The 14476-nt window shown below is 37.5% G+C and overlaps 1 protein-coding gene across 3 annotated transcripts in view; it reads left to right on the forward strand.

Moving 5' to 3' along the window:
* LOC127631833 (large neutral amino acids transporter small subunit 4-like) overlaps positions 1 to 12384 on the forward strand; it is a 31860-nt gene extending 19476 nt beyond the window's left edge. For 2 of the 3 annotated variants that reach the window (XM_052110202.1, XM_052110201.1), the window contains exons 9-15: positions 4762 to 4905; positions 6136 to 6153; positions 6426 to 6552; positions 7058 to 7190; positions 7763 to 7836; positions 7950 to 8073; positions 9284 to 12384. In XM_052110202.1, the coding sequence (XP_051966162.1) occupies positions 4762 to 4905; positions 6136 to 6153; positions 6426 to 6552; positions 7058 to 7190; positions 7763 to 7836; positions 7950 to 8073; positions 9284 to 9445 (782 nt within the window). In that variant the 3' untranslated portion in view covers positions 9446 to 12384. The remainder of the gene's footprint in view (positions 1 to 4761; positions 4906 to 6135; positions 6154 to 6425; positions 6553 to 7057; positions 7191 to 7762; positions 7837 to 7949; positions 8074 to 9283) is intronic. The other variant, XM_052110203.1, reaches the window with a different exon arrangement.
* Positions 12385 to 14476: the final 2092 nt, after the last annotated feature.

Below are 14476 nucleotides of genomic sequence, written 5' to 3' on the forward strand. Positions count from 1 at the left end.
TTTCAGCTAAAACAATAATGTCTTTACTAAACAATAATGACTCTTTCGAATTTATCTTTAATCTGTTTGAGAAATTTGAATTGTAGATGTTTACTTAGCATTGTAATGACTCTCCTGCTCTTACTCGATCCAGCACTAAAGTAAACATGTCCACCTCATTTCTTCCCTAATTTTTCAGCTTCCTGTGGGGAAAGATGCATTTCTTGAAGAAACACAATATCATATTTCTTACACTTAAGAAAATAAATAACCTTCTTTCTTTTTATGTGGATGCCCTACCCATTCACATTCCACGTGGAGACAGACAGTCCACTCATGTTAACATTTGACATTTTGACATGTAAGAGAATTTTGATTGTTTGTGAAAACTAAAATGATAAAGACCACATTCTCCATTAGTCCAACAAACAAACCCCAGAACAGAAAAAAAAATTAAAAAACGTGCGCATTAACCCTGCGTATGACCGCAACCAGCGTCCATCCCTCTAAACTGAGAGAGTATGCCTACAAGAGCCCCCGTGACAACTTTGCCATCAAATTGCTCAAGTCCAGTGTTTCTATACAAAAATTTGTAATACAGAATTGCACAACAGAAGATAAACTATAAAACAAACTCCAGCCCATAAGCAGAATAAACACAAACAACGTGTAGATTCATCCACTTAATTGTCTCGAAGGTGTGTTCCTCCACAAAACAAGCTCCAACATCTAGCAGAACCAACACACACAAAAAAAATGGCCCATTCAGTTCTTCAGGCAGTCAAACTCAGAGAATTTTGTTTCCATCGCCGTAATCGATCAAGTTGTAATCGTAATCGAGTTGGCCTTTGTCTTTGAAGACTGTAGTGTATACCTTGGTATGAAATCTTCAAGCATTGTATTGCCCTCATACCTCAAAACAATGATTGTCTGACAAGTTTCTAGAGAAAGCTGTTTCTTTTTATTTATTTATTTTTTGCCATTTTTGACCTTAACAAATGACAGTCTATTGCATACTGTGGCAACTCAAAAACAAACACAAAGATAATGTTAAGCTTCATTTAACGAAACCAAATAGCTTTCTATATGGTTGCTATAATGCCAAGTGATTTTCTAGTACCAAATTAGCAATTTAGCATGATTACTCAAGAATAATGTGTTGGAGTGATGGCTAATGTAAACGGGGCCTGTCTAGATTTGATCAAAAATTACTTTTTTCAAATAGTGATGGTACATCAGTAATAATGTCCTGAGTATACTTCGTGATCAGTTGAATGCCAGTTTGGTGAATTAAAGTACCAATTTCCTTCCGGAACAGCAAAATCTGTACATTACTCCAAACTTTTGGCTGCCAGTGTAGCTACGCTCAGCTCCTGAATAATATATGAAACGTATATAACCTGCAGCAGTCTAGCCATCTCATTAACATGTGTTTCATTCATTGATCATATTTCATACCTGTTGAGCTTCAAAGATAAATTCCACCATACAACGATTGCAAATAACTTTTCTTTGGTTAAAAATGTTCTCATTATTTACTCACCCCCATGATATCCAAAGTGTTTATGACTTTCTTTCTTCACCAGGACATATTTGAAGACAACTAGAAAAATATCTCAGCTCAGTAGGTGAGTAAGTGTATGGTAATTAGACATTTGAATCTCCAAAATCATAGATAGTCAGCATAAACTTCATCAATATGACTCCAGTGGTTCAATTAATGTCTTCTAAAGTCACAGTCACTTTTTGTGCAAAAAATATATATTTAAGTACTTTTTAACTATAATCCAATGCTTCCGGTAAGCTTCACAAGAGGGTGGAGATCATGTGGTCTCTTGTGTAACATATTTGCGTTGCCATGTTATGAACGTAATCTCACCTCCTCTCGATTAAGACATCCAGGATAATCACACAAATGCACCATTGTGAGATAGAAACAGATCAATACAGATCTAAGCCAAAACCAACAAAGCTTCTGTACAGCTTTCCTCCAACTCACTTGTAAACAGAGCTGCTCTTCCATGTGTATCAGTTCTCACCCGTTTCATGAGCCAAAGCAATTACGTCACACACATACCGCTTATGACCAGAAGCGATTATTTAGAGTTAAAAAAGTACTTGCATATTGATCTTTTTCGCACCAAAATGATTGTGTCACTTTAGAAGACATGAATTTAACAGCTGGACTCCAGCTGGATGATGTATCGATGTTGTTTATGCTGACTGTGTGTGATTCTTGGAACTTAAAAAATTGGATCACCATCCAATTGCATTTTAATGAACTACTGAGCTGAGATATTTTTCTAATTTTCTTTAAATGTGTTCTGGTGAAGAAAATAAGTCATACACACCTAGGATATCATGAGAGTGAGTAAATTATGAGATCATTTTTATTTATGGGTGAACTATTTCAAATTAAATAAATAAATAACTTAAACATTACATATATTTAATTCATTTCAAACATTATAACTTATTGTCTTTGGCAGCTCTTCTACTTATGCATTTACATTTCAACATATATTGATATACTTATTAATGAAACAGTCTTTTAATGAAAATCTTCTTCAGAACACTAATTTTAAGTGTCGTTTTGGGAACTAGGCAACTATGGCACATGTAAACACATTAAACCGGAAATAGCGGGTAACATTGTTTCAGAGCGGAAGTACATCACAAGTTGTTGTCCATTATTGCAGATCTCCAAATTAATCTCCAAATTGCTATTTTTATAGATTCATTTTGTTTGCAAAAGAATGGGAGAACCATTCTGCAGTTTGCAACAAATGTTGCAGTTTACCATAATGAATCTCCAAATTGCATAAACATTTACCCATTTTACCCCAGGTCGGAAATTATTTTTGTCTTCCTTTTGATGATCATATGCTCTGTTTAAGATCCATTCCAGTTTATTTTTGCATGTACGGTCAGAGTTACTGTACCAGACAGTTGTTGACATTGTAAAGATAATCATAATAATACCTGTATTAGAAGCTGTTGTGTAACACTGTATTTCCTCTGGAGGACCAGATTTTGCTGGACTTCTTTGATTATATAATTGCTGTTCAGGTTCTATTTTAATGATCTGGTCATGTAAGGGCAGAGTAGTTTAAGGGAATCTGTTATGATGATTAACTGATTGTTTATTATGATGGAAGGATGGTGGTTATTGGATTACCAAAAGTCATTTATAACTTCCATTGTTTTTGTGCAAAGTCATTGCTCTTCAAATTCGAATGACTTATGTAATCCTGCATTCATGCATATTTAAAACAAACTGGACAGAACAAAGAGAAACTTGTCTCTTGCCAGTGCACAACTTCTTCCCCCTCATTGCGCTCCCTGAGCGTCCGGACATGCGAGGAATATGCAGTCAGACAGGGAGTGTGTTAATGAACGAGTTAATGTGCATGGGGATTCCTTCATCAGCAGGGATGCCCAGTTTCTGACATCTGGAGTTTGCCAAACCACATTAGTTTTGTTCTTGTCCAATAAAAGCTTTAGGATAACCAAGTCCATGCCTGCTCTGTGTGGTAGCTCAGACATGCTGTTTGCACTTTGCTTCTACTAACCCAAATCTGTGCCGTGCAATTACTCCAAATTCAACTCAAACATGTCAAAATAACATGTCAGGGCCCTCGCTTCCCACTGGCCCTCTTTAGGGTTCTGTAACCCTCTGCGGGGATCTTGATTGGGCTCTTTTGTAATAAACGGACCGTGCAATCGATTTGGACTGTGCTGCTGGAAGCACTGGCATATATCCGGGGCTAAAACTGGCTGGGGAAGGTGGCAAGGGAGAGGGCAGATAGCACAGAGGGCCAGTTTTAGAGACACAGCGGGATATGAAGCTGTGGGTTTTGGTAGGTTTGAGAAAGAGCGACTGATGCTGATCCTTTTGAACTGTCATTCATAGAACGCTAATGCCTTCACCACCCCATGTTTCCATTACTGCAATCAATTACTGTCAGCCTCATGCTGCCACACTGGAATGTGTGTGTGTGTGTGTGTACTGTATGTGTTTGTGCAGTCTAATTTTAATGTCAAGCTATGCCTATGGCTCTTGGAGGAATAATGAGGTAGTTTGTTTGTGTGTCTGCATGTGTTTCAGAGCAGATCAGGTGCATGATGTTAGATTTCGTAAGTACCAGGTAATAAACAGCTGTGATGGCCACCATAAAGTCCTTCCATTGCTTGTCGGTGGACAGCCGTTTGCATTAAACTGCACCAGAATTAGTGGATCATTAACAAACCCAGACACATTGCCTGGTCACCGAAGCACCTGTAGGATAATTTTCCATTCAAACAAGACCCTGTTATGTGTTGTTGCATTGCCTCACATGTACATGTTTTAATGGTGTGGATTTAACTTTAGATTGAGGTGACCTTTGTTCACAGTGGCTTTCACAGTTGGGATGCTCAAACAAACAGAGGAATGTTTTGATAACACTACAGAACCGTGGTTTTTACACTTTTTGAGACTAAAGAAAATGACTTACTAAAAGTTATCTTTGCATACTTCACCTTTAAATCACTGCAACAATGCACAATACTGTAAGAGGATTCAAAACAGATGTGTAACTAAAGGTTTTGGCACTCACGCTCATCCAATCACAGCACACATTGTTGAAATATAACTAATTAAATGCAGCTATAGGTCCACCCTAATTTTTTGAAACCCCACCCAAATTGCAAATCCGTTCTATGCCCATGATCTAGATAAGTTTCTTACAAACATGTAATAAATGTGTTTTTTTTTTTGTTTTGTTTTTTATGTGTCTGCAGCCCAGTCCTTCATGCGGAGCATCTTCAGCCCCATATTCATGCTCAGCCTCATCACAATGTGTGTGACTCAGCTCAGACTCATCTTCTACATGGGAGCCATGAACAATATACTGGAGTCCCTTGCTGAAGGAGACCTAAACAAAGGTGTGTGTATTGACTGTATAAGTGGGTGTGTAGTATGGTGTACACATCCTGTATGTAGAAAATATATACTGCATGGTGTCTGTTGCTCTGATGCTACTTGTCACCTGCTGTATAGAATAGAGCACAACAGTAGGTTTCCAGAACTAACCATCCTATTATTTTTTTCCATAGAGTACTGTATGAGTTAATTAAATAAATTAAATAAATATTTCACCCAAAAATGAAAATTTTCTCATCATTCCCTCTTGAATCCTAGGTGTGTTTTTTTGGCTTTCTTTTTTCTTTAGAACACAAATTAAGGTTTTTAGAAGAACATCTCAGCTCTGTAGGTCCATACAATGCAAGTGATTGGTGACCAATACTTTGAAGCGCCAAAAGCACATAAAGGCAGCATAAAAGTAATTCAAAAGACTCCAGTGTTTTAATCCATGTCTAATCCAATCGGATTTGGGTGAGAACAGACCAAAATGTAACTCAGTTTACACTGAAAATCTTGCCATTGCAGTCTCTTGATTACACTTCCTAGTGCCTGACACATGCATAGAGATTTGGTCACCATTCACCAGCATTGTATGGACCTACAGAGTTGACATATTCTTCTAAAAATCTTTGTTTGTGTTCTGCAGAAGAACAAAAGTCATACACATATGGGATGGAATGAGGGTCAGTAAATGATGGGACAATTTAAATTTTTGGGTTAATTAAAGTTATTTAAGCCACAAGTCAGTGATTAGGCACCTATGTGAAAAAAATAAATAAAAATAAGTGAATTATCGGTAGTTGAATTCCTGGTAAAGAACTACCCATAATACAGAAAAGAGATCAACCAATCAAAGAAACTGTTGTTACCATAGAAACGGAAACAATGGACAGCGAGCTCTACAGTGATATGATTTTCAAATACCATTTTTTTTGCATGAAATAAAAGTTTTAGCTCATCTCGCAGCTTGTTGGACTTCATGGCTCAGAACTCTTTATTGAAGAATATTTTGAAATCTCTATAGAGAAAATTAATGTGAAAAATACTTCCGTAACCAAGGTATCTGAAAAAGTGGGCAGTCACCATTTCGCAGTATTCCTCAGACAGCTTCCTTCATAATGGCTGTCTAATAATCATACTTGTTTAGTATCTACTCGGATGGGCACAGCAGGTTCACCTTGCTAATTCCTTGCTGTCTGTCTCCTGTCCTTTGTTTGCACTCTTTCGTGCTGCTCTGGTGTCTTTTTCAGTGGAGAGGATGGAAATGGGTAAGACTGCAGGCAAAATTAAATGTTTCCTTGATTCACCCCCACCATTTATTCCCCCTCCTCCCTGTCCACCACCTCCTCTTCCACCTTCATTTGACATTGATTCATGTTGTCATGTAAAAGCATGAAGCGAGCCCTTGGTGCTTAGAGATTGGCGTGATGCATCTAACTCAGTAAACAGCATCATATCCATCTAATCATTCATCCGTCCACCTACTCTGTTTGGGAACTTGTCAAAACAATGTTAAAACTCAACTTTATCTCTCTCTCAGTGAGCATGTACACATCTATCTTCGGGGTTCTGCAGTTGCTCTGTCTCCTGACGGCCCCCGTGATTGGTTACATCATGGACTGGAAGCTCAAAGAGTGTGAGGATGAGAATGAGAAACATGTTGCAAAGTGAGTTTTGTGATGATCTTTCTGTTTCTTAACCCCTTAACAGTATATTATATAACTGATATAGGCTGTTTTAATGATTTGGATGTGTTTTAACGTTCCAGAGAACCCAATCGTCAAAAAATAATAAAAGTAATTTGACATGACATTCTTGTTAGGGATTGACAGACTCAATCACCATTCACTTTCATTGTATAGAATGAATATTATCAAACTGAGACTAACATTCTGCTTAACATGTTTTTTTTCCACGGGAGATAGTCATACGGGGTTTGTACAACATTAGTGTAAGTGATGAAAGAATTTGAATTTATTGCTAACTTCACTGTTTAAGTATTTTTGTCAAGCTAATAAAATGGCCTTGAGGTCTCTCTGACCTCAAATAGAACACGAGGACTAATCCATCATTTTGGCATGTACGGCCAAACAACCCACACTGTAATTATTATTTGATTACCAGCTTAATGTGGCATTACACCTGCATAATGCACTCTTGGCTGTCTCTTAGGGATCCTGCTCAACCAAAGAAACGTGACCGGCAGATCCAGAAGATTAGCAATGCCACCCGTGCATTCATCTTCACTAACTTGCTGCTGGTCGGCTTTGGGATGACCTGCTTGGTGCCAAACCTTCATCTACAGGTAACTGAGAGCAAAACCATCTGTCCCACTGCTGAACGATTGTCTACCTAATGGGGGACTATATGGTGCAGATCCACTCACATGTTACTGCAGCCGAATCTTGTGCAATCGTCCCAGCATTGATTATGACCTGATTTTAAGGTAGGATAAAGGGAGATAGTTCATTGCTAACAATGAATAATAATAATAATAAAATAACTGACTTTCTTTTTTTTCTCCATGGAACACAAAAGGAAATTTTAGGCAAAATAGTAGCCTCGGTCATCATTGACTTTCAGTGTATGGAAAAACTGAGCAATGAAAGTGAATGATGAATGAGAGCTCACATTCTGCTTAAAATCTCCTTTTTGTATTTTATGGTAGAAAGAAAGGCATATAGTTTTGGAACAACATTGGGATGAGTAAATGATGACATGATTTTCATTTTGAGGTGAACTATCTCTTTAACATCACCCTAGCTAGTAATTATTTATTCATTACAAAGAATAACTACTATAAAAAGAGTATGGTATGCCTTTAGGAAACTTTGCAGAATATTGTAAACTCAAACTAATTTCTGGTTTTCCTCCTAGATTTTGTCCTTTATGTTGCATACCATTGTAAGAGGCTTCATCCACTCTGCAGTTGGCGGTTTGTACGCTGCTGTGTGAGTATAATTTCTCCATTTGTGGTTTTTATTATCGTGTTTTGAGTATTTCATGGTGTTGTTTGTCTACCATGCTTAAAAAATAATTGTTTATCTCTGTCTCTCATATGCAGGTACCCGTCCTCTCAATTCGGTAGTCTGACAGGAATGCAGTCTCTTATTAGTGCACTCTTTGCATTGCTGCAGCAGCCCCTCTTCATGGCCATGATGGGCCCACTGGAGGGGGATCCACTTTGGGTGAGTACACAACACAAACACTCTGGTCATATGTAAGGCAACATTAATCAATAACACTTTACAATAAGGTTCCATTCAATAGTTAAAGGTGGACTCAGTAACTTTTGTATTTTTGTCATCTTGGATTTAGAGTGACACCTAGTGGATGCAGCATTATTTAAAATCAATAGTTTTCAGATGCCATTGTAGAAATTTAGGATTCACAGTTAGCCATGATTACTTTAATCAATGAGTTAAACAGTCAAATAACAGGACAGTTACTGAGGTTACTGAGCAAGTAGTATTCGGCTGGTCATGTGATTCTAAAATGGCAGCCCCCATGTGTGGACCCTCTCCATGTAGAATAATACAGCTTTTATAAGGTTATCGATATGAATGATTTCTTTATTTTATTGTAAGTGTTCATGATTTCAAAATAGCAATTAATGTATTTAGGAGTTCAACTTTTTTAATGAGAAAAACAATTACTGAGTGCACCTTTAATTCTTTAGGTATCATGAACAAACAATGCAATTTATTGCAATATATATTTTTACAGCATTTATTTTTTTACAGCATTTTTAGCATCTTAGTTATTGTTAGTTAATAAACAACACAATTGTTCATTGATAGTTCACGTTTGTTCATAGTGCATTAACTTATGTTAACAAATACAACTTTTGATTTTAAAAATGTATTAGTAGATGCTGAAATTGTTCATTGTTAATGTTAACTTACTTAGTTAACTTATGTTATCAAATGGAGCCTTATTGTAAAGATGTGTAACTAAACATTTAAAGGGATAGTTCACCCAAAAATTAAAAATATATAATAATTTACTCACCCTCATGTCATTCCAAACCCGTATGACTTTCTTTATTCTGTGGAACACAAAAGACAGAAGTCAACTTTCTTTTTCAATGTATAATTTTGTTAAACAATGAAATTGAATGGTGCCTGAGGTCTTTAGTCCCTAACCTTCTGCCTTTTGTGTTCCATGGTAAAAAATAATGGTTTGGAACAAAGAAATGATAATAGAATTTTCATTTTTGGGTGAACTATCTTTTCAAATGTTATCTTTGGTCCACCCAATCTTCAATATTTGGTTATATCCATGTATGATATTAGTCATTACAACTAATGTCTATATTTGAAGTCCTCTGAAGCCATTTGATCACTTTATGTGAGAAACAGACTAAAACCAAAGTCGTTATTCTCATCTCCTGTGCAGGTAAACGTAGGGTTACTGGTCCTGAGCATGCTGGGTTTCTGCCTGCCCAGCTATCTTCTTTGCTACGGCAGGCAACTGCGCAGACAGAAGCAGGAGCGCGAAGAAGACCCCAAGATCTATGTACAGATTAACAACAGCCCCAACCCTGAAGCCTTTGTCTAACTGTTCACACACATATGACAGCAGCCAGAAAGAGAGAGAGCAGGAGGAAGGAGAGAAACTGGGAGAGAGATGACTGAAGGTCACAAGACGAGTGATAATACCTCCCTGATCCCTCCATCAGTCTGCACCTACACTCAAAAACTGATGCATTACCACATCCCCCCACACACACACACAAACATATGTGACACACAAACAGGCACAATTAAAGCCAAAGCAAGAGCGTTTCACCATGTGCCACACAAACACGTTTACATATTCCCTAAACAAGTGGACTGAACAAACACTGTGAAAGGCAAGTCTCAGAGCTAAAGGCCACTTCCTCTGCTCTCGCCTTCTCTTCTTTAATACAGAAGGCCATACACCCAAAAAATGATGCACTTGTTCTGGAAATAGACAAGGGCAACATCTACACATTATGTATTGCCGCCTGACAAGAAAGAAGAGAAAGGCACGCTCTGCCCTTCCCTCTTTTCCTGCGTTTATCGTTTATTTTTAGCATTTCACTCAACGGTGATACGAAAGGCGAACCATTCAAAGCCCGTGAAATTCTCTCAGATTTGAGAAGTCCTTACGATGCTTCCTCAACAGAGCATTATATGTGTATCACTCACTAGTGTTTAACCAGTAATCAAGCTTGTTTGATATGCAAACTCAACCAAAACACTTTCCTCATTGTTAGTTTGAAGATTGATTTTAAATCAATATGAAGACTTTCCATTTTCATGCTCACAAAGCTCCTGAAATGCAAGATCTGTTTACATTTTCATTTCAGTTTGTTGTATTTTTTTTTATCAGTCAGACAAGCTGAATGAGAAAAGATGTGAACCCGCCATTGCAGTTTGAAAATGGCTATACCATAGAGGACCTTATGGCACTTTTCCACTGCACGTTACGGTTCGACTATGCTCGCTTTACTTTTCTGAGCTTGTTTTTCCACTGCAGTTTAGTGCCGTCTCAATGTGGGTGGGGTTATTAGACTGATCGTCATAGTTGCGCCGCCTCTACTGCTGTGACATCATCTTAAAAGCAACACAAATATTACTGTCCATTAACAACAACACGACCGCTAGCTGTGAGCTACTAGCTCATTGTGCTGCATAAAGCAGTTGTTGCATGGTGAATTTAAATGTGTAACAGTTGAATTGGCCTGGTTGTTTTAGAAGCAAGATTTCCAGTAGCTGGTCAACTAATTAAAGTGAAGCTTTCAAGCAGTGTATAGAGTTAATGTAACAAAACATACCATCCTCCATCGTGGACCCCAACAACGTTGTGGCCGAGTCCAGTGCACTCTCCCTCCCATTGCCATTGATAGCGTCCATTTGGTCGAACCACTTCAACTTTCTTCTGATTGTACCACTCCGGCTGTTGTGGTCCTTGGTGGTTCTGTAGTCACTTTTAAGTTTTTATTTTATTTTTTTACTTTTTCCTACACCGTTGGTAGGTCCGGTAGTAGCCGTGTGCGGCCAACAGCTGAGACACTTCCTGAAAGACTTTTGTTTTGCATCGTTTTGTTCGTCGCTAATGATAGGATAGTCTGCACCTCGTTTATTGACCACAGCATGGTTTTGCTCACAGCCATTTATTTTTACAACTTGAAAGTTGTGTGAACAAATTATACTGCTATCGCTGTTGCTAACTTTAAAACTAGCGGGTCATGTGTCAAATCCAGTGACGCTGGTTGTGACGATTCTCTCTAACCAATCAGTGATCTGCAGGGATTTGACGTCACATTTAGTATCGGTTCGGCTAGCTTGGAACCGAGGTGGTACTAAAACAAAGTACCATGTACCAGGTACTATCCACAGTGGAAAACCCCTAAAAAGCGAACAGAGTCCAGTCGAGCTATACCGTGCAGTGGGAAAGCCCCATTAGTGGGACAATGTTCCCAGTCGTTATCCCCCATGATGGCCCGGGTAGTTAAAACCACTTTAAAACAGAAAGATACTGCACAATCTCTGTCCCAGTTCTACCCTCTGCAATTAGAGAAATATCAGGCCATGCAGAAGGTTGCAGAGGCCATATGGGGTTGAATCTAAAATTATATTTTGGTTGAGGACTGGATAATTATGGATTTGCTTCACATTCAGATCAAGAGTGTCTGATCTTCACCAGCAATACTATTCCACACTGATCTTACAGTTAATCTGAAGTTCTGCTCTCTATACTACTTATCCATACAGCACTATTGGTTGGTCTTCACTTGTTACCACAAAACAGTGTGTTTATTTCCTCGTATTAATCATTTGTTTTGACTTAAATGTAAAAAATTATTCAGGGTGTTTCGCATTTCAAGTAATAATATTAATTCATATCAGACTTATCTACCTGCAATATGATCCCTTCAAACTTTGCTCAGTCACATGATTAAGGTGCATTGAAGGGTAGAAATCGAGACATGGTATAAAGTATACACAGTGTACTAGGGTAAATAAAAGATGTCATGATCTTGAATATCTTGCACTACAGTAAAAAAAGGTCTCATAATTACAAAGATCCTTATTTGAGCCATTACAGAGTATATGCATGCTGTTCCATTCTCAGATACATACCCGTAAACATGTTAGTCATTCAAGATACAAGATTGATGTTCTGGTCGGATTACCATTTAACAAAGGTGCTTAAGAGAGACGAGAGAGAGAGAGAGAGAGAGAACAAGAATAGAACTGTTTTATATATTGGTCAAGTAGTGGCCATTTAGTTACTTCTACACGCACACACACACACCTTGTGGTGACAAGAACTTGAATTTAAAGGGATAGTTCACCCAAAAATGAAAATTCTCTCATCATTTACTCACCTTCTATGGCTATTCCAGATGTGTATGTCTTTCTTTCTTCTGTAGAACACAAAGATTTTTAGAAGACTATTTCTGCTCTGTAGGTTCTTACAAAGCAAGTAAATGGTGACTAAAACTTTGAAGCTCTAAAATCACATATAGGCAGCATAAAAGTAATCCATCCTCCAGTGGTTCAATCAATGTCTTCTGAAGTAATCCAGTCAGTTTTGGGTGAGAACAAACCAAAACGTCACTCCTCTTTTACTGTACATCTTGCCATTGAGTGCTAGATGGAACTAGGAAGAGTAATCAAGTTTCAAATCATGATCGCCAAGGAGACTGCTGATGTCAAGATTTAAAGTTAAAAAGGAGTTATATTTTGATCTGTTATCACCCAAAATCGATTGGATCACTTCAGAAGACATTGATTAAACCACTGAAATATGGATTACTTTTATGCTGCCTTTATGTGCTTTTTAGAGCTTGAAAGTTTTGGTCACAATCCACTTGCATTGTATGTGCTGAGATATTCTTTTAAAAATCTTCATTTGTGTTCTTCAGAACAAAGAGAGTCATACACATCTGGGATGGCATGAGGGTGAGTAAATGATGAGAGAATTTTCATTTTTGGATAAACCATTCCTTTAACTTACAACCATAAAAAGGGAGATTTTTGAGACATGCTTGACGACAATCCCTTTGGAAAACCCTCATTCTTGTAGCTACTAATGGGTATTTGCAAGCCAGTATTGTATAGATCACTAAAATATTGATCTATAAAGACTGCTTGGAAGAGGTTGAAGTTCTTTTTAACAGTATTTTCATAATATATAACCTTAGAATATCTGAAAAGACCATTCAGGCACCTTTTAATCTAACCTGTTTCACATGCCCATAGTTTCAAGTTTTTTTAATTTCCAGGGTCATTGTAATCATGTATTGAATGGGCTGTCCATAAATGTGACCTGATTTTTATGAACTGCCCCTTATGTTACTGTCAGTAAAAAAGGGTCAGATCCACCCAAATCCATCCACTTTTTGTCTGTTACACTTTGCATGAATATTCAACATGATTGAGGCTAGAAGTGTGTCCTTCGATGGACAGCATTTGGCTTGAACATGCCTAGATAGTGCAAGTGAACACCACTCTAATGCAGTACTGTACTAAGCGTAATGAATGTGAGAGTAAAAGCTTTTGCTCTTAGAACGAAAGAAGTTGCACTTTTTTCACGGCCATACCTTAAATTTTCATTCTTTTCCCAATACAGTTATAGTCAAATGTTTCTTTGGTTTTATATATTGATCGTACATGTATGAGTGAGCAAGCTGCCCATACACAGAGATCTTAAAGGTGAACAGCGGAACAGATCAGCTGGAAAGCCTATGTTTTATCCCTGTATTATATTTGATCTTTTAAAGGATTTAGTTGTTCATTATTTCATCTTTTTGGGTGTTTTCTGTTATATGTACAGTATGTGTACATTGTTTTTCTACTTTTTGTGGGTGTTTTTGCACTGTATTTGGGTTTTGGGTTACTTCATTCTATCGTTATATGGCAAATGATTACTTTTTTGAATACTTGTCCAAACAAAATATCAGATATGTGAAAAATAAATAGAACTGAGTTTAATTTGTAACAAATGTTTTCTCATTTCTGGTTTATGTGACAATTAGTCATGCTGGCAAATGGCAATATGCTTTATAAATCAAGAAGACTGTTTTCATGATCATGCGCAATGAAATTGTTAATTTCTGTTGCAAAACTTTGCCTGCATTGAATGTAGAATTTTTAAGATTATTACGGTAGAAACTGTACAGCAGATGTCAGAGTGACTTCTATTGGTGGGACTGAATTCATTTGGATTCATCTTGAATCCGTTCATCAAAAAGATTCCTTCACTGACCATTTCGGCAAATGACTCCTTACACCAATCGGTAGCGACAAATTAACATCTATTATCTGTTTTGAGTGAGTAATTGGAACTATTAAAAACACTGGGTCGTTTCAAGCTATATAAAAAATACAAGTAGTACTATACAAAACATAACGGAGATATAATCAGCTGTTGTCAGTCTTCACAAGCTTGAAACTAGAGCGCATTGACTTCAAAAAGAGACTTCAGTGAACGAGAAATATGAGGCAGTGTATTCAAGACAAGTCAGTCCACTCAGCGGCCATTTTTGGAACGCTCCTAAGAGGCTATTTTTGGGGGAGGATACAAATAGCATAAAAGTCCTCCAGCTCCTATCTA

This window comes from Xyrauchen texanus, chromosome 38 (genome assembly GCF_025860055.1).
Source record: "Xyrauchen texanus isolate HMW12.3.18 chromosome 38, RBS_HiC_50CHRs, whole genome shotgun sequence".
Classification (NCBI taxonomy): Eukaryota; Metazoa; Chordata; class Actinopteri; order Cypriniformes; family Catostomidae; genus Xyrauchen; species Xyrauchen texanus.